The sequence below is a fragment of the Phyllobates terribilis genome, unplaced genomic scaffold (assembly GCF_046119375.1).
Source record: "Phyllobates terribilis strain yellow unplaced genomic scaffold, ASM4611937v1 Scaffold_11__3_contigs__length_659146591, whole genome shotgun sequence".
NCBI classification, from domain to species: domain Eukaryota; kingdom Metazoa; phylum Chordata; class Amphibia; order Anura; family Dendrobatidae; genus Phyllobates; species Phyllobates terribilis.
The window spans coordinates 155,944,042-155,970,554 of NW_027362771.1; the positions used below are offsets into that span (position 1 = coordinate 155,944,042).

The 26,513-nt window shown below is 39.6% G+C and overlaps 1 protein-coding gene across 1 annotated transcript in view; it reads right to left on the reverse strand.

Moving 5' to 3' along the window:
- Nucleotides 1-26,513, reverse strand: part of HMGA2 (high mobility group AT-hook 2) — a 261,705-nt gene that overhangs the window by 198,460 nt on the left and 36,732 nt on the right. The window contains exon 3 of the mRNA XM_073651710.1: nt 11,786-11,836. Within this exon, the coding sequence (XP_073507811.1) occupies nt 11,786-11,836 (51 nt within the window). The remainder of the gene's footprint in view (nt 1-11,785; nt 11,837-26,513) is intronic.

Here is a 26,513-nt window from a genome sequence, read left to right on the forward strand (position 1 = left end):
ACTATGTAAAATAATAATCGCCTTTACTCACCTCCGGTCTCCTGGGGCTTTCAAGATGTTGTTCTTACACATAAGCCCTGCAGCCAATCAGCGGCCGGAGCCAACATCACTGGAACATCGCCAACATCACTGGAACAGGCGACAGCACCAGAGGTGACAACATGCTGTTATTAATTTAGTAAACAACCCAATTTATAGTTTATCTTTAATCAATTAACAAAATGCAAAGTGACTGAACAAAAGAGAAATCTAAATCAAATTAATACTTGGTATGACAGCCCTTTACCTTCAAAACAGCATGTATTTTTTAGGCACACTTGGAAGTTACTTATACATCATGCAATACCATTAGGAAAGCATCTAACTAACTCCAAATTTAATTCTAAAGCAAGGTAACGACCCCATATATACAGCCAATGCCACTAAGAACTCTCTTCAGCATAAAGAAGAACAAAGAGAATCAATGATGTCCCAGATGTGCTTGATGGGAGACAATTCTGGAGATGTTGCAGGCCACGGTAGTATGTTGAGGCCATTCAGGCTACTCAAAGTAGCACAATGGGATATTCAAAATCCCAGTAAGTAATAAAAATGCCTTACAACATTCTCACTCTCCAATTATTCTGCCATTTGGCAAATATTAAAAATTATGGTAATCCTAATTGACCTAAAACGGGAAAGGTTTATTCAGATTTCATGTCAGATATTGAGGAAAAACAAGCATATGTGTTTTTTTATATAGTGTATGTAAACTTCTGGTTTCAACTGTATATTGGGGTTTCCATCTAAATCTCTGAGTGACGTGATTCAGATGAACCTCCGAGGGACCCATTCGCTATAGTGAGGCAGCAGTTACTCTGGACTCTGACTGGCTTCTGTTCAGAGTTGTCCTTTTCAGAAGTGCACAAAACTGTGGGTGATGGCACTTTTATGTACGCCTAGTTAAAAGACGGACGCTGACAGATCATAGGCCAGACAACGTCCACAGTGCCTCCATCCGCCTCATTAGAGGGAATCTTCCGCCAGGGGTTCTGTCTGAATCATGTACTTCAGAGATTTACACGGAAAACCCGGGTTAAGTGTAGAGCGCAGAATAAATGTGAGCCGCGCCTTACTACGATCTTTGGGAGGCAGAATGAACAAATCAACAGCAGGTGAAGAATTGGTTTTACTTATTTTTTTGCGCCATTCCTCGTGTGGTATTAAGTGATTGGACGACTTTATTCTTCGGGTCGGTGCGATTACAGCAAAACCAGATTTATAGCGGATTTTTATTTTTGGCTGCTGTCACATACTAAAAGACTTTTTATTGGGCATCGCCATATTTTGAGAGCTATAATTTTTCCATATTTCGGCCAACAGAGTCATATGAAGGCTTGTTTTTTGCGGGACGAGTTGATGTTTATATTGGTATCATTTTTGGGCACGTGATATTTTTTGATCGCTTTCTATTCAGATTTTTGGGAGGCAGAATGAATAAAAATCAGCAATTCAGGAATTGTTTTTTATGTTGTTCCGCGTGTGGTAAAATTGATAAGGCAGCTTTATTCTTCAGGTCAGTACGATTACAGCGGTACCACATTTATAGCTTTTTTTATGTTTTTGTGCTTTTACACAATAAACACTATTTTATAGAAAAAATAATTATTTTTGTATCGCTTTATTCTGAGAGCTATAATTTTATTTTTCCGTTGATGGAACTATATGGTGGCTTGTTTTTTGTGGGACAAGATGACGTTTTCAGAGGTATCATTTTCATTTACGGTACATTCGTCTATTTGATCGCGTTTTATTCCACTTTTTGTTCGGTGGTATCATGATAAAGTACAGTTTTTTGCCTTTTTTTTTTTTTTTTTTTTTACAGTGTTCACTGAAGGGGTAAGTAGTTGGACAGTTTTATAAGTCAGGTCGTTCCAGACGTGGCGATACAAAATGTGCACTTTTTGTTTATTTTATTTTTTCATAAAAATATTTATGAGTACAATATATTTTTATTTTTTTATTATTATTTTGTGATTTTTAAAAAAAATATTTTTACAATTTTTTTTTTCACATTTATGCTTTGTCCCACTATGGGACTTTCACTAATTGCAGGCTGATCGCTTGTATAGTATAGGGATGCAGTAGCATTTCTATACTACACAAACTGTCAGTTCTGCACTGACAGAAAGTTGCCAGATCATGCACTGCACATGATCAGGCAACTTTCCTAACTCTGGCGACCCAGATGTCGTCATGACGACATCAGGTCACCATGGCAATGATCTGGACCCCGAGATGATGTCGCGGGGTCTCCAATCCAAAGGCAGAGGGGCTTTGTTCTCTCTGCCTGCACACTAAACAGGAGTCGGAGCCCATTTTGGTGGAGTCAGAGTCGGTATAAAATGAACCAACTCCAACTCCTAAAATATAATAAATTGGGTACAGTAGTTCAATGCAGTTTGTGGGGAATATTTTTTTTATAAGAATTTGGGAAAGTTATGAAATGTCCTATAAATGTCTCTCCTATTCCTGATCTAAGGGTCTAGACTTTTAGCTGAGATGAATCTGTGCTACAGTAAATTTATCACTTAAACATGAGCAGTGTATGAGGGAGCCGGAGTCGGTGTCATGGAAATTGAGAAGTCGGAGTCAAAGGTTTGGCTTACGCATTTAGTGGGTTAAAGTGCAGGGAGCGGTGCAGGCACCGCTCCTGGCACTGAGTGCCGGGTGTCAGCTGTCAGAATCAGCGAACACCCAGAGGCTCTGTGCGCGCACGATCGCCGTCGTGTGCGCAAAATCGTTGAGTTGTATCCATATGTCCGTGGTCCATAAGTACCAGGCCACAGGGACGTATGGATACGTCTTATGTCAGAAAGGGGTTAAAATTACACTTTGTTGAAGTACCCTTTGAATTTATGATAGCATTCAGTCTATTGGGGTAGGAATATATCAGCATGGCACATCTAGAATTGGTAACCTTTGCCCATTCTTCCTTGCAGTACTGCTCCAAATCTGTTAGATTGCAAGGCCATCTTCTGTATTTGCCCTCTTCAGGCCACAGATTTTCAATTGGACTCGGATCTTGCTCTGGCTGGGCCATTCCAAAACTTGTGATTGGCTAATTCTGAGCACAACCACATCCACAATTATAAGAGGATTTTAACACTTATGCAACTGCATTATTTTAGTTTAGTTATTTTTAATTTCCCCTTCAAAATGATTAATTCTCAATGGATTTGTACAGATTATGGGTGACATTAAAGGTGGAAAAAGTTCTGAAATTATATGATTTTTACATGACAAAAACCTGTAATTTTAACAGGGGGTATTTCAATTTTTTAGATTAACTGTACATACACACACAACACACTACGCATATTCAGTACCTTATCTCCTGTCCAGAATGCAATTCTCAGTATTAGTGTATCATTATTCATATAAACAGAATAGGACCCACAGTATCCCTTTTCCTGTCCTGTATACTGGGTGTAATTCTCAGCCTCTGCTCTTATTCTTTATATACATACACTGTACAGTAACACTTTTACCCTGTAAACTAGATGTAATTCTCAGTATCTTCTTAGTCTGTATATACAGTATATGGACGCTATACAATATTACTTCTCCAATCTTGTATAATGGATGTAATTCTCAGTATCTGAATTATCCGGTTTATATGGATACTGCACAGTACCACTTCTGTCCCATACCGAGGCGGTAATTTGATATGTTTTAGCAGTGGTGGTCTTTATCAGGGGAGCAGTCATTACTAAGGGGTGTGGCAAATGTCCGTAAAAATGTTGTGCAGTCTGAAATTTGGTCGAGCTGGCTAGAAAAAATTGAATAGTAGGTTGACGACCCAGGAAGAAACTGGTGTACATACTTTTATGTGAGAATTGCTAAATAAATCATTTGGAAATGTATCTTGTCCAATATTAAAATGAGCATTTTGAGTCCAATTCTAGGTAGTTGAAAAAAGAGTGAGATATGCTTGCCCTTTTTTAACACCATGGCGACTGCAAGCACAGAGTCCAGTGGGGAGGATTTCTTTAACTAGGCAAAACTATTTAATATGCTTATAAGAAATTATAAATTGAATATAGAACATATTATTATTCATTAACATACTAAAAATTGCATATTTATCCTTCACATTTAATGCAATTTCAAAGATTGGATTGCATATATAGTGTATATATTGTTATGCTTCCAGGAAAAAATGTTGCTAAATGGCAGCTCACACAACTGGATTTTAGGTGACCTGACCTTGCTGTAGATCTTACAAACGGACAACAGGAATGCTTTGAAGTTTTAATGATAAAACATTTTTTTTGTGCAAAGATTTCTGTCTAAGGTGCATATTATATGAAACTCATTGAAACTCACTAGTTTGTATCTAAAGTATGTAAATGCTGAAAAGAATAAGCTTTAGAACCAAAAGAAATTAAAGAAAAAAAAGTAAATATTTTTTTTATTAAAGACACTGCGTAAACGAAAAAAAAACTCTAAAAAATGTAAATGTACTCAAAACAAGTAAAATATAGCTGTGAAATTTTAAAAAATACGTTTGTTTTTTTTTATCAGAGTTTGCATTAGGGTTCGCGCACACTGGCGATTAGCATCCGATGATTCTCTCATGCCAAGTGTCATTTTACTGTGATCAGATTCTCTCGCATGCGAGAATCGGATCACTGGTGCGGAGAAGATGGAGAACTTAATTTTCTCATCTTCTCTATTCTGTGAATCGACGTATATATCGGACTGCACTCGAATGACATGTTTTACATGCACCCATAGACTTGTATGGGTGCGCACCTTCCAACATACGCTGCCAATCACAGCATGCAGCATTTTTTTTTCTCATGCCAACTCGGCATGAGAAAATAAACGCTGGTTGGCACGCCTCCATAGTATTACATTGGCGCAAGTGCTATCCCATGAAACATCGGCTAGCACTCGTCCGAATTATATGCTGGCTACTTGCCAATCTGAGTGTACCCTTAAAGGGAGTCTTGCCACCATCAAAATGCATATTAAAATAACTATCCAGTGATAAAGGGTACTTAGGCTCTTTAAAAGTCAAGCTACCACTCTATTTTAGTGGCATGGTACTTGAGAAAATGACCTTTAATTCAAATGCAAATGAGAGAGCTTCAATGCACCCTTTGCATGGCCAAGGGCTGAGTGCAGTCGATAAGCATTTTGGGGACTGCCCCTGCTTCTGATTGGCACCATTCTCTTGCTGAGAGCAAGTGCTGCCTAAACTCAACCTGCATGTCCGCAATGAGGAGCCACGGTGAACATCCACGCTCACAGTGTGTGCATGCGCCACAGCACTGACACTGGATGTGCATGGTCAGGCTCAGGATGTATTAGTGTGCAGACATGACAGGCATCGCCCCTGGTCTCTAGTGCTGATATGGTGCTTTTCTGACTGATGTGACTTATTCTGACTCGCTGGATCACACTGGAATTTATGTGTGAACTGAAAGTCACTTTTATAATTTAAGCCTATAGAGCCTCAAAGCAAAGCTACATAGTCTTGCATTATGAAAGTGAATTTTTGGCCATACAAACCCCTGTGTGATTCGGCTTGTCAGTGTTGAATTCTTGTAAATTAGAAGATGACCAAAACGGCGCTGAAGACAGAGAAAGACAATGATCAGTATTTTATTCAGGGCTGTGGAGTCGGCAAGCCAAACCTCTGACTCAGACTCCTCAATTTCCATGACACAGACTCCACGATGCCGACTCCCTCACACATGGCTCATGTTTAAGTGATAAATTTATTGTAGCACAGATTCATCTCCGCTAAAAGTCTAGACACTTAGATCAGGAATAGGACAGACATTTATAGGACATTTCATAACTTTCCCAAATTCTTATGAAAAAATATTCCCCACAAACTGCATTGAACTACTGTACCCAATTTATTATATATTTTAGGAGTCGGAGTCGGTCCATTTTATACCTTTAGAAAGGTTTAGGGAGTAAAGGTTTTGTCCGGAGTGCTTTAACTCGTTCAGTGATGTCTGACTTGTCCTGACACCCCATACTGAATGTGTTACATGAGTAAATAAAATAAAATAAACTGAATATATATTTGGGACTAAATTAGTAGAGCATTCTTCTTACATCACATTCGATGTATTTGCATATTTTTTATTTTGATGAGGAACTACCCAATAATTTATAATGTGGCATTTACCAAGAGAATTGCTCTTTGACACATTGGTTCTCAAACAAAAAGATCAGTTTAGAAATTAAGATTTTAAATGGTAATAAAGACAACGTATCCTAAAAGAATGCCAGCATGATCATCTGCAAAGCAGTAACTTGTAACAATATATGCAGTTAATGACAAAAAAAAAAACACTTTAGCAGATAATTTCCCTAATTCATACAACATAGTGGTTCAAGATCTTCTTGAACATAAACTTTTTTTTTTTATTTAACATGGATACACAGCTATCAGACGTGTCTGGTATAGTGTACATCTTGAAATTCAGTATGATTACATATTTAGCTCAAGTAGGTTTTAAAAAATAAATAAGTAATACCTATTATATCACTGACAAAAAGGAAAGATGGAATTGAATAGTATAAAATGTATTTTTTTGTTTTTTCTTTTAGTTTTCGATGAAAAAAAGCATATTTTCATTTTAAATCATTCATAATCACTGAACAACACTTGTTTTCTTAAGAAAAATGCATTAAAGTTAAAGGAATTAGCTGGCAGCCTCTCATTTAACAAACATAATAGGCATTACCCAAGTATGGTATCCGTAAGGCGTCAATATCAGAATAGAATTGATACTCATCAAACCAGTAGCTGAAAGTTCAAAATACAGGGTGGGCCATTTATATGGATACACCTAAATTAAATGGGAATGGTTGGTGATATCAACTTCCTGTTTATGGCACATTAGTACGTGGGAGGGGGGAAACTTTTCCAGATGGGTGGTGATCATGGTGGCCATTTTGGATCCAACTTTATTTTTTTCAATGGGAAGAGGGTCATGTGACACATCAGACTTATTGAGAATTTCATAAGAAAAACAATGGTGTGCTTGGTTTTAACGTAACTTTATTCTTTCATGAGTTTTTTTTACAAGTTTATGACCACTTATAAAATGTGTTCAAAGTACTGCCCATTGTATTGGATTGTCAATGCAGCCCTCTTCTCCCACTCTTGACACACTGATAGCAACACTGCAGAAGAAATTCTAGCACAGGCTTCCAGTATCCATTGTTTCAGATGCTGCACATCTCGTATCTTCACAGCATAGACAATTGCCTTCAGATGACCCCAAAGATAAAAGTCTAAGGGGGTCAGATCGGGAGACCTTGGTGGCCATTCAACTGGCCACCGACAACCAATCCACTTTCCAAGAAACTGTTCATGTAGGAATGCTCGGACCTGACACCCATAATGTGGTGGTGCACTATCTTGTTGGAAAAACTCAGGGAACATGCCATCTCCAGTGCATAAAGAGGGCAACACATCATCATGTAGCAATTTCAGATATCCAGTGGCATTGAGGTTTCCATTGATGAAGAATGGCCCCACTATCTTTGTACCCCATATACCACACCATACCATCAAGATGCGAGATGTGCAGCATTTCTTCTGCGGTGTTGCTATCAGTGTGTCAAGAGTGGGAGAAGAGGGTTGCATTGACAATCCAACACAATGGGCAGCACTTTGAACACATTTTAAAAGTGGTCATAAACTTGTAAAAAAAACTCATGAAAGAATATTGTTAAAACCAAGCACACCATTGTTTTTCTTATGAAATTCTGAATAAGCTTGATGTGTCACATGACCCTCTTCCCATTGAAAAAAATAAAGTTGGATCCAAAATGGCCTACTTCAAAATGGCCGCCATGGTCACCACCCATCTGGAAAAGTTTTCCCCCTCCCATATTCTAATGTGCCACAAACAGGAAGTTGATATCACCAACCATTCCCATTTAACTTAGGTGTATCCATAAAAATGGCCCACCCTGTATAATGCCTCATTATAACAGATTACATGCTTTAAGATGATAAAACTGAAATTCTCATTTTTAATTAAACAAAAAATGCTCCTGTTGCCCAAACCATCCAAATTAAATGTTTGTTTTTTTCTACCCTGTACTGGGAAAATATATTGGATGAGTTGGGCAACATAATCGTTTTAAAGCCCAACATTTGGTTTCATGCACCCTCTACAGCAATGGAAAAATCATCAATTGGAACAGTGTATATTTTAATAGTTGTATAAGTTATTTAAGCATACATACTTGGTTAAATAGTAATAAAAATAAAATAATAATCATTTGTAGAATCATACACTGAATATGTATTGCTTTAACCCCATAGCACTATATGACTATATATATCCATCATGAGAACGTCACCTTGAGCTCTATGACTGATATGTACTTTACACTGATCACACGGAATAGTTTCTGAGCAGATGCAAACAGTTGTAGGAGCCTGTCTGATATACACAGCCGTGATTCTGCTGTAACTGATAGAATTGGCATTTTTGCTAATCCTAACAGTTTAGCCTCTCATATGCAGCTGTCAATAGTGACAGAGCACATGAGGGTTTGTGCTCCTTCTAGCAGTCCATTAGCACTGCTGTGGTGCGAACGCGGGGTGCTGATTCATTACTATGGCAACTGGAGGATTGACAAAGGCCTCCACATCTGCCATACACCACAGCCTAGTAGATCCCGATAGAAGCAGGGCCTATTTCGGTAGTGCTGTGTATTGCTTACACGATCATAAGATTGCATGATCAAGTCCCCTTGAGGGACTAAAAAATATAGTGAAAATAAAGTTTTTCAAGCATCCCAAAAAAAAAAGAAGTAAAAACACCCTCTCAAAAATCCCAATTTACCAGTAAAAAAAAAATAAGGTTTTAATATGAAGAAAATAAACATAGCATAAAAACACCACGTATTTGTTATCACCATGTCCTTAACAAAATTTTCTAAAATGTTAAGTAAAAATATTTATCCCAAATGAAATAAAAAAATCATCAGAATTACTGTTTTTGTTCATCCTGCTTCACAAAAATACTAAATACTAATAAAAAGCCATACATATCCCAAAATGTTATCAATAAATACTACAAACTTGTTATGAAAAAAAAACAAGCCTTCTTACAGCTCGCTGATCATGATGAAAAAAATAATATATATTTGTGTTAAAAAGTGATTGGTGATTTTCTTGTGCAAAGTTAGAAAAATATAATAAAATTGTATAGATAGATAACTCCACAATCGTATAGACCTGTAGTATGAAACTTTATCTTGTATGGTGCACATTGTAAGAAACAAAATACAATTAAACAATACCAGAATTGCAGGATTTTGTTCATGTTTTGTGAGTACTAAATTATAAAAAAATATATATCAATTGGGTATTGTCCTAATTGTGTAAAATAAAGCTAATATGTTAAATTGACTAGTGAACAGAGTATAAGAAAACGAAAAAATAAATACAAATCCAGAATTGTTGTTTCCAAAAGAAAGTGTAATAAAAAGTAATAAAAAAAAAAGTAAATTTTACAAGAGATGGTTCCATTGAAAACTACATCTTGTCACACAAAAAATAAATCCTCATAAGATCTATTGATGGAAGATTGCAAAAATGTATGCCTTTTGGAATTTAAAAAAAAGTACACATTTATGTTTACTAATTTTCAAAAATAAATACAAACTATACATTTGGTATCACCATAATCGAGCTCACCTACAGAATAAAGTTAACATCTTATTTGAGGAGCATATGAATAGTGGCAAATTTGGAATGTCAAAAAGGACAACAGAACTGCTGTTTTTTTTCTATTAATATTTATTAGTTAATAAAAGTTAGGTAATACCTTATATGTACCCCAACATGCTGCTGCCACTGACAAATACAATTCACCTTGGAAAAAACCAACACTGATACAGCTACGTTGCTTAACAAAATAAAATACTACTACAATGGATTTGTCCTAAAGGCCCAAAATGGGCAAAAGTCCTTAATGTGTTTAATGAGGAGTGTTTTGGTATTAAAAGAAAATTAGCAACTTTTAATGTTTTTCTTTGGCTCCTAGTATAGACTTCTTTAGCTCCTAGTATAGACTTCTTTAGCTCCTAGTATAGACTTCTTTAGCTAAAATGAATAGTGAATTCTGAAGATCATGTTGTCCTATGATTTCCACTCTAAGATGGTAGCCACTCCTGTGTTATCCTTTGTGATGTCACTTTCGATATGTCTGTTCTCATCTAGGTATACAAGTGTACCAATATTTGTCATGTTTATATCTCAGTTTTTGCATTTCTGTGTTTAATATATTAAGTGTTATCCGGCCATTGGTATTGATAAGCCTGTCAAATAATGTCTCCATTAAGAGCTGTTGTGAGGCACCTTGTTGATAGATATTACTATGGTGACATATATCTGATGTGCTGTCCCTGCCAAGCTCCAGAAGTAATCAGCCACGCTCTCTCGGGTGACATCAGATGCAGAAATCCAGTTCTGCATGCTGGCTGAAATCTTCTCCATTTGGCTCCGCATCCCATTACATGGCCTCTTGCACATTCCCCTGATGAGTCTTCTCTGACGAAAAAAGTCAGGACAAGGGGGGAACGGGGCTTATGTCTATTTAGTCTTAGTTATACACTTGGGTACAACATCTGCAAGGAGTTTGTCTGAGTGTTTGTGTGGGTTTCCTCCGGGTTCTAAGGTTTGCTCCCACACTCCAAAGACTTACTGATAGGGAATCTAGATTGTGAGCCCCAATGGGGACAGCGACGATAATGTATGTAAAGCGCTGCGGAATATGTTGGCGCTATATAAAAATAAAGATTATTATTATTAGCCTTATTAATACTATGATTTATTGTGATTGTGGCTATTTACTGATCTGACATTTGTTCTCTTATCAAATTTTGAGGGTTTTTCATGTACCTATGGTCCCTGTTACATCCTGAAATTGCACTGGGGCTGTATACATTATGTTTTTACTTATATATCCATGGTCCCTGTTATAACTTGACATTGCACTGGGGTTTTATACATTATGTGGATCGATAACAATAATTTTGGTTTGCTTCCTGATTGGTGGGTCTAACACATATTGTAAACTCAATGTGGGGAGGACCTATACCACTATTGGACTCTTTACCATTATGTGATAGTTGTTACTGGTAGTCACCCAATGTGGGGACTCTATTATTACCATTCACTCCCCAGTTTTGCTAGATAATGGTGTGCACATGGTGTCTCCTCAATTTTGTAGTATAAGTTTTTATTGCGTGGATATTTTAGATGTATGCCTCTACTTATTTTAATATATTTATTAAAAGTGAAGTCTTAATTCTCTCTTTTTTTTTTCCTAGAGAGATTATTTTGCCTACCACAACACTACTACAGGGTTGATCTATATTGCTGTGAGGACTCTGAAAATTATGAAGGGGAACGGACAGTACTTTGGTAATTGTTTTGCATCAGTATTTTTAAGCAAGTTAGAACAAAGTACAGAAGAGGTGCAAATCTTTCTAATATACTTTTTCTGTGTTTATGTACCGCTTCTGGTTTTTGTCTTTAAGAATACTCCTGCAAAAAAAGAACCAAAATACATCTGGGTGAAAAATGTGGCAAAAGAAAAATGTGTAAATGGTGAGCTGCCACATGACATTTAAAAAAAAAAAGAGTTACATTAGATACCTGATGGGTGAACGCTTATTCAGCAAACTCCCCCAAATTCTCTATGAAAATGCATGCTTGAACATATACAGTATATTAGTACATACTAACCCATTTTCTTGGACGCCCTCTTGGACGCTTTTCACCACTGCCCTCTTCTTTCTTAAAGAATAAAAGAAAATATATAGATATATGAGAAACACTATGGGATACTGAATGGTATATGGAAAAACAACAATAATGCTGATCTGTCTCTATAACGTGCTAGATACCAAATTTCAATGTACACCTTTGACTGATAATAAAATTTCTAAAAAGAGAACTACATTTTTATCTTTAATGCATAGAAACATTTTTTTTTCGTCTACATACAGAATCTATACATGCTTATATTCAATGAAGTACCATATTTTTTGGACTATAAGAAGAACCGGACCATAAGACACACCCAGGTTTTAGAGGAGGAAAATAGAAAAAAATTGAAGCAAAAAATGTGGTCATGATGCACTGTTATGGGGCAGGGGAAAGGTCTGCTACTGACAATATTAAAGGAGTAATGTCCCCTAATTCTACACTAATATCCCCCATCCTGGTGTACATATATATATATATGTCCCTATCCTGGTATATATGCCCCCCCCCATCCTGATATATTTATATATGGCCCTTAATCCCTTCACGACCTGAGCAATTTCCGTTTTTGCATTTTCATCTTTTGCTCCCCTTCTTCCCAGAGCCAGAACTTTTCTATTTTTCGTTCAATATGGTCATGTGAGGGCTTGTTTTTTGCGGGACGAGTTTTACTTTTAAACGCCATCGCTGGTTTTACCATATCGTGTACTGGAAAATGGGAATAAAATTGCGGTGAAATTGCAAAAAAAAATGCAATTCCACAGTTGTTTTTTGGCTTTTTTTTTTACCACATTCACTGAATGCTAAAACTGGCCTGCCATTATTATTCTCCAGGTCATTACGAGTTCATAGACACCAAACATGTATAGGTTCTTTTTTATTTAAGTGGTGAAAAAAAATCCAAAGTTTGCTAAAGAAAAAAAAAGACGGCATTTTCCGAGACCAGTAGCATCTTTATTTTTCGTGATCTGGGGACGGGTGAGGGCTTATTTTTTGCGCGCCAGGCAGACGTTTATTAATACAATTTTGGGTTAAATCCGATGTTTTGATCGCCTGTTATTGCATTTTACTGCAATGTTGCAGCGACCAAAAAAATGTAATTCTGGCGTTTGGAATTTTTTTCTTGCTACGCCGTTTACTGATCAGATTAATTCTTTTTTTTATATTGACAGATCGGGCGATTCTGAACGCGGCGATACCAAATATGTGTATATGGTTTTTTTTTATTATTTTTTGAATGGGGCAAAAGGGGGGTGATTTAAACTTTTTTTTTTTTTAATTTTTATGATATTTTTTAAAACATTTTTTTTACACTTTCTGCATACTTCAATAGTCTCCATAGGAGACTAGAAGCTGCAGTTTTTTGATTGCTTCTACTGCATACAGGCGACGAGCAGATTGCCTGTATGTAGTAGAAATGCTCCTGTGCTATGAGCACCGACCACTAGGTGGCGCTCATAGCAATCTTCAGACCCCGGGTTGCCAAGCCCACCCATCAGTGACCCGCGATCACATGACTGGGTCACTGATGAGCGGGGCTAAGGCCGCGCTTCCGGCGTGGCGCTGTTAAGTGCCGCTGTCAGAGATTGACAGCGGCATTTAACTGGTTAACAGCCGCGAGTGGATCGCGATTCCACCCACGGCAGTTGTGGGCACATGTTAGCTGTAAGAATCAGCTGACATGTGCCCAGTTCAGTGCGGGCTCACCGCCGGAGCCCCCACTGAACCGGCCTTTCTGACGTGGTGCGTACTATTAATGACCACGTCGGAAAGGGGTTAATTCAGGTATATATGGTCCTCAATCCAGGTATGCATGGCCTCCTCGTCCCCATCCCGGTATGCATGGCCTCCTCGTCACCATCCCGCTATACATGGCCTCATCGTCCCCATCGCGGTATGCATGGCCCCCTCGTCCCAATCCTGAAACGATCACAGCCTGATCCAGTGGCCGCCAATGTCAGTATTTCTTTTCAACTGAATGGGTGTCCTCAGACGCACATTCAATTGAAATGTATTGTGGAGCAGAGATCTGCTCTCTGCACCGCAATACCAGTACCAGCCAACGGCCAGAGGCCGGCAGCTGAGGTCTGCATCTCCGTCGCGGCCGTGCATGACATCACTGCCATGCGCCGCCCCTGCTGAGGAAGAGTACACTGTTCGCCGAGGGAGCGAGGTCAGGTGAGAAGGATTTTTTTCCATGTGTGTGTAAAGAGCGACAGAATGTGGGACACTGTTACAAGTACAGGATGGGGACATTACTACAAGATGTGGACATTACTACAAGATGTGGACCAGGATTTAAACATTACTACAAGATGTGAACCAGGATGGGGATCAATAGTACAGGACAAGGGACATTATTACAGGATGGAGGACCGTTAAACAGGTTTAGGGACATAATTACAGAATTCGGGACATTTTTACAAGATGAAGAACATTGTTACAGGCCTGTGGGCATTATTACAAGATAGGGACTAGAATTACTATAAGGGGCTTATTGTAAAACAATAAGGCTATGTGCCCACGTTGCATTTATGAAGCAGAAAATTTCTGCTGCATAAATGCAAGTCCTCTCCCGGGAAAACGCATGCGGAATTCCGCACGCGTTTATCGCGCGTTTTTCGCGCGTTTATCACGCGTTTTCCACATGCGGAATTGCCTTGCGTTTTTTATGCATTGAACAAAGGCAATTCTGCTTGCGGAAACGCAAAATTAAATGACATGCTGCGGATTTTTGAACGCAGCATAAACGCTGCGGAAAAATCCGCAGCATGTGCATAGAACTTGCGGAATCCCATTGGGGACCATGGGGTGCGTGTTACCAAGCGTTTTTCAAGCGTTTACGCTGCGGAAATTCCGCATCAAAAACGCTTGAAAAATGCTACGTGGGCACACAGCCTTATACTGTATGGAGCCGATTGAGGGACAAGAAAAGAGGAAAACAATTTTCTAATAAAAATTCAAAATAAAGAAAGAAAAAATAACGGAAAAATATTTGGTCACTAAAAATGCTGTTTAACTGAAGTTAAAAAAGACCTGTACCACAACCCATATGATAAACATCATTAAAAAGAATAAAAACATGCAAAAAATAAAAAATAAATAAAAATGATGATCAAAAGGTCATATAGAAAAATAATGGTATCACTGAAAACGTCATCTTCCCCAGCAAAGAACGGGGCCCTTCACATTCAAATTTTTTCTATGTGTGGCCCATTTACTTGGCTGAGTTTCAGACCACTGGTATAAATGGATGGGATCAATAAAAACTACAACTGGTCCTGCAAAAAAACAATATATTATAATATTTGATGGAGAAATAAAAAAGTTGTGGCTTTTGAAGGAAAGGGGAGGAAAAAATGCAAAGGTAAAAAAGAAAATGGACTGTGGAGTTAAGGGGTTAAATGCCTAACAAGCAAAATTTAAACTTATGCTTATTAAAAGCAAGCTTTTGTTGAGCTAAACAAAAGAGTAGGTCCAAAAAGAAGCAAATGTACAATGGTAAAACGGATACTTCTCACTTATATCCACTCTTGCCTTTGGCTACAAAAGCAAATAAACACGATATAAAAACTGCTATAAAACGTGAATATGTAATTCTAGCCTCAGGCTAATGTTTACACAATGATTTTGTAATTTTTAAAATACATTTTATTTACATAAAATAAGCACAGATTTTACTATTAATTCATCCATTTTTACTTATGTATACTGATCTACACCTGTACTACTGTTCATTTCAAACAAAAATACTAAATAGCAGTATGTTTTTAGAGTTCGATTTTATGTAAGATATATTTTTTAATAATTGTAATAAATATGTACAATGCTTTAATAATTGTAATACATATGTACAATGCAGCAACACCATGAGGTTTGCAACTTGCTCTGAGACCGCTAACCCTGTAAAAAAGAGGTGAACTATTAATAAAGGTGACATACACAGATCTCTAAACATCTGACCATATGTGATATGATTTGCTCCCTGCAAACAGCTGACATTTGAAATGCTTGAAAGACATCACAACATTATATAAAAAGAACTTGCTAAAAGCAGACTTGCCATCCTGACAAAAATCTCCAATAAAAACCCATTCACATACTAGTTGAGAAAAATCTGATTTTCTTTTATTGGCAGTGGCAACTTATTCCCACACTAATTTACAGTCAAGTGGCATTTCTAACAATAGCATTTATGACATATCCACAGGATGGGTGGGCACGAAAAGTATTCAGTTAAGGGACAAATATTGAAAGAACAGTAGTCTCTAACCACAGTTTCATGACTAACAGGGGCTATCAGAAGGCTCTCATGAGTAAACAGGCTATGCATATCAAGCATAGAAGTAATCAGTTAACATCAGTGCACTACCAAGCTTATTTGCAGGATAGGTTCACATGTTGCATCTACAGTGTGTTTATTTCCTGCAGTTTTTCGCAATCATGAAAAAAAACTGTGAAAAGTAGTATAATGGTGATAAATGTTAAGATGCCTTAAAGAGAATCTGTCAAACGTTTTTTGTCACCTAATGTGAGAGTACCGTAATAGAGACAGAGACTATTTACTGGGCTGCTTATTGTAGTTTTGATAAAAATCACTGATTTATCAGCAGGAGGTCATAGGAGGACTAGTAAACCTGTTATCAGGTAGCCTAGCATATTGATGAGGTCTGTATAACCCTATCCCTGATTGGTAGCTTTCTGTGTATTCTGTACATGGGCAAATACAGTAGCTTGTGAAAGTATTCACCCCCTTGGCTTTTTACCTATTTTGTTACATTAAAACCTGTAAGCCCCGGAGCATTTTCCGTTTTTGCATTTTCGTTTTTGCTCCCCTTGTTCCCAGAGCCATAGCGTTTTTATTTTTTGGTCAATATGGCCATGTGAGGGCTTATTTTTTGCGGGACGAGTTGTACTTTTCAACGCCATTACTAGTTTTACCATATCCTGTACGGGAAAACGGGAAAAAAATTCCAAGTGCGGTAAAATTGCAAAAAAAGTGCAATACCACAGTTGTTTTTTATTTATTTTTTTTACCACGTTCACTGAATGCTAAAACTGACCTGCCCTTCTTATTCTACAGGTCATTACGAGTTCATAGACACCAAACATGTATAGGTTCTTTTATATTTAAGTGGTGAAAAAAAATTCCAAAATTTGGTAAAAAAAAAACTAAAAAAATAGCGCCATTTTCTAAGACCCGTAGCGTCTCCATTTTTCGTGATCTGGGGCTGGTTGATGGCTTATTTTTTGCGCACCGGGCAAACGTTTTTATTGATAACATTTGGGGTAGATCCGATGTTTTGATCGCCCGTTATTGCATTTTATTGCAATTTTGCGGCGACCAAAAAACCTAATTCTGGCGTTTAGAATTTTTTTCTCGTTACGCCGTTTACCGATCGGATTAATTCTTTTTTTATATTGATAGATCGGGCGATTCTGAACGCGGCGATACCAAATATGTGTATGTGGGGTTTATTTTTATATATTTTATTTTGAATGGGGCGAAAGGGGGGTGATTTAAACTTTTATATTTTTTTATTTTTTTTTATATTTTTAAAAACTTTTTTTTTTTACTTTTTGCATGCTTCTATAGTCTCCATAGGAGACTAGAAGCAGCAACTATCCGATCGCCTCTGCTACATACAGGGGACGACCAGGTCCCCTGCACGCAGCAGAAATGGTCCTGTGCTATGAGCGCCGACCACTAGGTGGCGCTCATAGCGACAAGATCATGACAACCACAGGCGTCTGCTGCAGACCCTGGGTTGTCATGCATGCCCATCGGCGACCCGCGATCACGTGACGGGGTCGCCGGTGGGCGGGGCTTATGACGCGCTACCCGGAAGCGCGCGTTAAATGCTGCTGTCGGAGATTGACAGCGGCATTTAACATGTTAACAGCCGCGGGTGGATCGCGATTCCACCCGCGGCTGTTGCGGGCACATGTCAGCTGTAAGAATCAGCTGACATGGGCTCCGTTCAGTGAGGGCTCAGCGCAGCAGCCCTCACTGAACGGGCAGTACGCAAATATGCGTACTAATACGTCCCCGGTAAGTAAGGGGTTAAATATTTTTGTAATCCGATTTGTGCGTGATGCATCAGCACTAAATAGTTTAAGTTGGTGAAGTGAGAAAATTATAGGCAAAAATTAAATTTATGGGATCAAATAACTAAAAATTAGCATGTGCATAAGTATTCACCCCTTTTGCTATGAAGCCCCTAAAAATTTCTGGTGCAAGCAATTACCTTTATAAGTCACATGCTTAGTGAAAGGAAGTCCACCTGTGTGCAATCTAAGTGTCACATGGTCGGTCAGTATATACACACCTTTTCTAAAAGGCCACAGAGGCTTCAACACCATTAACCAAGAGGCACCACTAACCAAACAACACAATGAAGATCAAAGAGATCTCAAACAAGTCAGAAACAAAGTTGTTGGGAAGTACAAGTGAGGGTGTAACGGGTCTGGGAGGCGGAACCTCTGAGCTACTATACAAGGGGGCGGTCCTTGTAAGGGAGCGGGTGGCGACCAGGGAAGACGGGCAGGAAGTCACAGCAGGTGACCGGGACAGTCTCTGAGTGAACGGGCTGGAAGTCACGGCAAGTGACCGGGGCAGTCTCTGGATGAACGAGCAGATGGTCACGGCAAGCGACCGGGGCAGTCTCTGAATGAACGGGCAGATGGTCACGGCAAGTGACCGGGGCAGTCTCTGAGTAAAGGGTTGGTATGACCTGTGGCGGCTGATGATAGACGTGAGCAGGCGAGAGTCTCTGGATGAACGGGTGGTCACAGCATGTGACGGCGGAGCCTCCAGGAAGACCAACAGACAGGCGGCAGATGAGCGCTCCCAGGTGAGCGGGCAGAAGTCTCTGGACAGGCGGGTGGTCACAGCACGTGACGGCAGAGCCTCCAGGTAGGCTAGCAGACAGGCAGCAGATGAGCGCTCCCAGGTGAGCGGGCAGGAGTCACTGGACAGGCAGGTGGTCACAGCACGTGACGGCGGAGCCTCCAGGTAGGCTAGCAGGCAGGTAGCAGATGTGTGCTCCCAGGTGAGCAGGCAAGCTGGTCCATAGACAGACTGACAGGAGTTGGAAGGCAGACCGTCGGACCTCAGGCAAGCAGGCAGGTGGCTGAAGTGCGCTCCCAGGTGAGCGGACAGGCTGGTCCTTAGACAGACTGACAGGAGTAGTAAGGCAGACCGTCGGACCTCAGACTAGCAGGCAGGTAGCAGATAATCAGGCAGGAATAAGACAGCAAGCTGGCAGGAATCTGGCAGGTATCTGGCAGGTAACTGGCAACGGGACCTGAGGGCTGAAGCAGAGTAGTGAACAGTGCAACAACATTGCTCGGGCACCTCCATTTTGGAGGAGGTGCGTTATATATGGTGAAGTCCTCCGGCCATTGGCCGGGGACTCCTTAGGACGGCGCGCGCGGCCCCATTAAGAGGGAGGGAGAGCGCGCGCGCGCGCCCTAAGCACAGTGGCCGGGAAGGAGCGCGCGCTGCCAGCAGAGCGGGAGGAGGACGCCGGGCACGGAGCAGAGAGGTGAGGGGAACAGCGTCCCTGCCTAGCAGAGGGCAGGGACGCCGGCGCTACAGAGGGCTTGGTTATAAAAAAATATCCCAATCTCTGATGATCCCCCGGAGCATCATCAAATCCATTACCATCAAATGGAAAGAATATGGTACCACAGCAAGCCTACCAAGAGAGGGCCGCACATCAAAACTCTCAGCCTGGGCGAGGAGGGCATTAATCAGAAAGGCAGCACAGAGACCAAAAGTAACCCTGAAGGCGCTGCAGAGTTCCCAAGCAGAGACTGGAGTATCTGTTCATACAACCACAATAAGCCACACTCTCCATAGAGATGTCCTTTATGGAAGAGTGGGCAGAAAAAAGCCTTTACTTACACAAAAAAAATTGTAAAACTCGTTTTGAGTTTTCCAAAAAGACATGTTGGAGACTCCCCAAATGTATGGAGGAAGGTGCTGTGGTCAGATTAAACCAAAATTGAACTTTTTGGCCACCAAGGTAAACGCCATGTCTGGTGGAAAACCAACATAGCTCATCACCCCAAGAACACCATCGAAACAGTGAAACATGGTGGTGGCAGCATCATGCTGTGGAGATGTTTTTCGGCAGCAGGGAGCGGGAAAATGGATGGTGTGAAATACATGGATATTCTTGAGCATAGCCAGTTTCAGTCTGTCAGTGATTTGAGATTGGGACAGAGGTTCAGCTTTCAACAAGACAAAGACTCAAAGTATACTGCTAAAGCAACAGTCGAGTGGTTTAAGGGGAAACGTGTAAATGTTTTGGAGTGGCTTGGTCAAAGCCCAGACCTTAATCCAATTGAGAATCTGTGGTCAGACTTGAAGATTGCTGTTTACCATCTAACTTGAAGGAGCTGGAGCAGTTTTGCCTTAAGGAATGGGTAAAAATCCCAGTGGCAAGATATGTAGATAAGCTCAGAGACCTATCCAAAGCAACTTGCAGCTGTAATTGCTGCAAAAGGAGGCTCTACAAAGTACTGAGTTTAGGGGGTGAATAGTTATACACACTGAAATTTTCAGTTATTTTGCCATATTTGTTGTTTGCATCACAATAAAAAGAAAACCAAATGTTCACAGTTGTAGGTATGTTCTTTACATGAACTGATACAAACTCTCAAAAAAACAGTGAAGTTCCAGGCTGTCAGGTAGCAAAACATGAAAAATACCAAGGGGGTAAATACTTTCGCAAGCCACCGTAGCTGCCAATCAGTGATGTGAGTGATAAAAGAGCTCAATATTCAGAGAACTGCAGCAGATGAGACAGTGAATTTATTAAAATGACAGCAAGCAACCCAGTAAGTGATAAATTGCTGGAATCAGAGTCTCTGTCCATACACCATGCTGCTTTCAGAGGTAGCAAAAAAATAGTGAAAATGACAACCAACCTCTACTTTTATTATAAAGAAAGAAAATAAAAATTCTTGATGTATTAAACAAAACAGTATGCCACAATTGCCTACAAGATTTTGAGAATATCCCAAATAATAGCTTTCTCTAGATTGTTTAGCAAACAGTGAGACTGCAGAAATTTGCCCAGAGACTGGAAAACTTAAATTAAGTTCAGACTTTGTGTTGTAGTGCACAAGGAAAAAGATGTGGACTCTAGAAGTTCTAGAAAATATGACTTCAAATTAAATATGGGAAAACGCAACTTCAGTAGAGTGAGGCTAAGTGCCCACGATGCAGAAATGCTCCGGATTTTTCCTGAGTGTTTCTGCATCTCCCTAGCAGAAAAAAACGCATGCGGATTTTACATGCGTTTTTTTCAGCCAGGGACAAGCGTTTTTCACGCGTTTTGCACATGCGATTTCGCATGCGGGTTGTCAAGCGCTTTCCAAGCGATTTTAGCATCACTTGGAAAAGTGACAACCTGGTCACACTATATAAATCCATGCAACTGGCATGGATTTTATATAGTGTGACCAAGTTAGTTAAAAAAAAAAGAATAAAAATGGTAAAAAATAAAAATAAAATATTATACTCACCTTCCGATAGGCCCCAGTCTCCTTCTCCGATGCGTCCGGTCTTCCCGGTGGTGTAAAAGGACCTTCCATGACTTCATTTAGTCATGTGACAGGTCACACGACCGCCATCAGCGAGCCACCGGGGAGCCAAGACGTTCCGGATAGAAGACCGGGGGCCATCAGAGGGGGAGTATAATGTGTTTTTTTATTTTAAATTCTTTTTTTTTTAACAGGTACTATGGTACCTGGGTCTGGATGAGAGTCTCCTCTTCTCCAGACCCGGGTACCATCTGCACATTGAATCGCTTAACATCCGCATGTGCACATGTAGTCATGAGGATATTAAGTGATTCAATGCAAGTCAATGGCGGCGAAAACGCCACAATTACGCTAAATAATTGGTAGTGCTGTGGATTTTTCCGCAATGATAATCCGCAGCGGAAATTTCCGCAGCATGTGCACAGCACATGCGGATTATCATTGGGGAACATAGCAGACCTACTAACAAGCGTTTAAGTGTTTCTGTGGAATTGCCGATGCGGAAACACTTAAAAAACGCATAGTGGGCACACAGCCTGATTGTGTTTTTTACAAATGGTTCTCTTTTTTTCCACTAGAATTAATGTCCATAAATAGCTACAAAAAAAAAAGTGTTCTGGCTTTCAAACAAGAAATCAAAGTAAAAAAATAAATTTTATATATGAAAATGTTACAGTAAATGATATTACTCCACATTTTAAATTTACATTCAGGTTAATAGGTTGAATGCGAAAGAGTATCATAAGATTGCAAACTTGAGCTGATACATCACAACCAATGGTAATAAATAGGTTGCAACCAACAAGTTCATAAGACAATTGTATATCCTACAAAAAGACCAAATGAGTCAATATACCTCCAAAGATTATTAAAAACATTATTTTTATTATTCAATACACAATAACAAAGCAACATTAAACATTAAAAAATGCCCGTGCTATTTAGCATGGGCGCATAAGGAAAATGTTTTGCATATACATCAATCAAGGTTAGTGAAGTAGGCTCAAAGAAAAATGGGGATACATAACATGGGTCCAAGGGATATAGCAGTAATGGATTTTTATGGCCAGTCAGCCACAAAACATATGCACTATACGTACATGTGTAAAGGAAGATATAAATGTATCTCTAAATGCTATAAAGCCACAATCTATGATCAATGCCTCATTAGGATAATGCAGTCAAGGTTGTACTAATGGAAAGACTTGCAAATATATAGCGCAAATGTGTATGTAGAAGCGCTGAATACATCCTTAAATCATGCACATCCCAATGTAGTGGCATATTGTGAATGAATAGCAATAGCATGCATGGCAGAAAAAGACCAATAGTAAAAAGAAAGTGTCTCACCCGTGCATCCTGGTGTGTCCCCTGCTTCCCCAATGCACGTTTCGGTAGCAGACCTTCTTCCGGAGGTGGAGCTCCTAATGTGGCATTGATCATAGATAGTGGCTTTATAGCATTTATAAATATATTTCTATCTTCCTTCACACGTCCATATAGTGCATATGTGTTGTGGTTGACTGACCATAAAAATCCATTACTGCTTGGAGTTTGGACCCATGTTATGTCCTCCCATTTTTCTTTGAGCCTACCTCACTAATCTTGATTGATTGATGTATATGGAAAACATTTTCCTTATGCGCCAGTGTTAAATAGCACGGCCATTTTTTAATGTTTAATGTTGTTTTTTTTATTGTGTATTGAATAATAAAAATAATCTTTTTAATAATCTTTGGAGATACATATCCTACAAAAAGGCCAAATGAGTCGATATATCATGTTGAGTCTTCTTCGCTTATCATGACATCTTTAGTCCTGAAATCCTTTTTAGTCTATTCATATGACAATTAGTAGAAATCAGACTAGAAATTTGATTATGTCATGTAGCTTTAGTCCTATACAACAGCTGGATGCAGCTGATTTTTTAACCTGCGCTAAAGTCTAAAGTTGCACTTGAAGCTAATTTTTATTTTTTGGCACAAATGTTTTCATTAAACCTTTTGTAATTTTCTATAAAAAAAAAAATGTATCAACAGTCTTGCATTTTAATAATGACTTACTGTATTTTTGGACTATAAGTCGCACCTTTTAGTAAGAAAACTCTTGTTAAAGGGAATCTGTCACCCCCGGAACTTATCTGACCTACTAATATGGGCATACAGGTGATAGAAATGTAAATCTATACCTAACTGTATGCCTTATGTTAGAGGTCTTGTTGCTGTGAAATGTCTTTATTAAATCATGTTTCTGATGGCTTACGGGCCCGGAATAAATCTTGACTACTGAGCTAATTACAAGGTTTCCCCCCTCCCGGCGGCCAAGTCCCGCGCCTGCGCACTTCGCCTTTTACGCAAGGTGCACTTTTTCCTCGGATCTTTATTCAGCGTACAGCAGTGATCTTGTGTGCAGGCGCCGGCAAGTCACTGGAGTGGAAGTCACAGTGACTCGCCTGTGCACAAGATGCTTAAAACGCTTTGGATGATGATATCAGTCAGACATGCCAAGCAAGTAGTGAACTCAGAAGTAGAGTACAGCAAAAGATAGAAGGAAACAAAGCCCAATTCTAGAAATAGGTGCGTAACAGTACTCCCAATTTTAGGGAGTCAGTAACAAAAGTATTACATTTTGAGAAAGATTTGAGTATTAATGTCCTTAGCATTGTATTCTTTCAAGTCTATCAAGTAAAAGATTCCCACAAAGTTTCTTACAGAACCAAAATTGGTTTATCTTATACTCAGTGTCAGGAGCAGAGGTAGAAACATGAGCTGTCTTAGCTGGAAGAAAGAATCTTCTTCCAGCCAAGGACCAGGGGACGTAGTAGAGAAATAGAAATTTCTAACATGGGAAAAAGTTCAGAATGGAAAGTGACCGTATTAATTTGCTGCATAATTTGGAATGGGCTGATTAATTTAGGAAACAACTTTTTAAACTGTCCTGGGAACAGGTCAACAGTGTCTATTAGCACTTTTGTTAACTTTAGCTGCAGCCTAATAGGACTGGACCTCAGTCCAGACATTCTGTATGTCCTGAGCGATGCTGTTCACAGCAGGAAGTAGACCTTTAGGTGCAACTGGCAGAAGACAAGGCTTTCAACCATACGCAGTAACAAATTGAGATATCCCTGAAGACGCTAAAACTGAATTGTTGTGAGCGATTTCATTTCAAAGAAGCAAATCCTGCCAATTATCTTGGCATTGGATAAAAAAGATATTGTTCCATAAGCATTTGAGTTTGCCCCCTTAATTTGAGGGTAATATACTGAGCAGTCTATGAAGACACTTGGTTCAACTATGGGACAGATGTAAATCCTAATAACGGAACAAAAAGACATTTTGGAGAAACAAACTACTACAACCCAGGTAATAGTGAACCCTGGCGCATCAGATAGATCAGTAACAAAATCCATAGAAACCTCAGCTCTTAATTCTTGTGGTATAGGACGAACCTGAAGACAACCAAGAGATGCTTGATGTCAAGGTTTGGACGGCGCACACTGATGTTAAAAATTTGCAAAGCCGAGAAAGGGCTTTGAGACCAATGAGTTGTGCCCAATGCAAAGTAGCAGAAACTTTCTCAGGATACATAAGAACTCCAGAAGAAATGATATTTCCAAGAAACAACAGTTGATTGCACTCAAAAAAAATTTTTTTCAGTTCAACTTAAAAATAGTTTTGGGGCAGTCTCTTCAGAAAAAAGCAGACATGAAGACGATACGAGTCTAGATGTTTGGAGAAGATTAGGATGTCAATCCAGATAGACTAGGATGTATTGATACAGGAAATCACAAAAGATCTCATGAACAAATGCTGGAACACAGTCGCTGTATCACTTAATCTGAAAGGCATGACAAAATATTGATAGTGATAGCCATGGGTGTTGAACGCGGTCCTTCTTTCATTGACCTCTTTAATTTGAAGTAGATTATAAAACTTCACGCATGTATAATAGCAGTTAATCCTGTCAAATAGTTCAGAGATGGGGATATGGATAACAGTCCTTCAGCGTTATTTTATTCAGACCCCAATAATCTATGCATGGTCTCAGAGACCAGTCTTTCTTCTTTACAAAGAAGAAGCCTCCACCATCCAGAGTTTATGTTTAAAAAAACGATTTCTAGATTCTCTTTAATGTAAGCAGACATGGCCTAAGTCTCAATTAAAGATCGAAGATAAACTCTCCCATTGGGTAGTTCAGCACCTGGAATTAGTGGAGTGGTGCTGTCAAAAGGCTGAAGCAGTGTAGGTAGTGTCTCAGCTGTCACGCAAGGTGTGGGAAAGACTAGGTGCAACAAGAAGGGAAGAGGGGGAGGAAGCCCAAACACTAGGGAAAGGGGGAGTGGAGACTCCTAGGCAGATCTAATATCACTCTGCCTACCCTACTGTCCCTATATAGGTTCCACACCTACCACCGAGCAGGACCCTAAGCCCTGGATCCCCCTAGAGCTTGGCCCTAGATAGGGAGGGGGAGGGGTGACCACTGGTCAGGCCCCACTACAAACTAAAGACAACAAGGTAGACAATCAAAAGGGGATAAATTTAGCTTGAGCAGACACCAGAGGAGTAACACCAACTGTCCTCCAAGGGCACCAGAGAAGAAGATAGCTGACTGCTAGTGCTCCAAGTCTGCACAAAGGTACATAGAAGTATCACCGGCAATTCCCTGAAGCAAACTGAGTGTTTCTAACTTCCAGGCAATGGTGTGTCAATCAGCAGCAGGAAGGAGGTCGCCGCTGGGTCCTAAAGGCTGAAGGATTAAGAAGGCGTCTGTAATGCCAAGCGCAGTGACCTTCTAGAGCCAGATTCAGAGCGACTGTCTATTGCGCCTGACACACCCATGACATCAGCCTTCTGTATACAAAAGACATCTGCATAGTCCTGGCAAGGAGCATGCAAATTGAAGGCAAAGGAGATAAACTCTGCCCTAAGAGAAGGTGGTTGAGGTACAGGTTTGAGGCAATTATGAAAGCAAAATGATCGCCACCGGGTGATCTGGTCGCACAACCGATCAATGGCAGGAGCATGTAAACTTATCCACAGAAATCACCAAATCACTGAAGCATGAGAATGTGGCAAAATTAAAAAAATAGTAGTGCTCCAATAGGAACAGCAACACTACAGAATTAGATTGCAGAACTATTCATGGAGGTCAG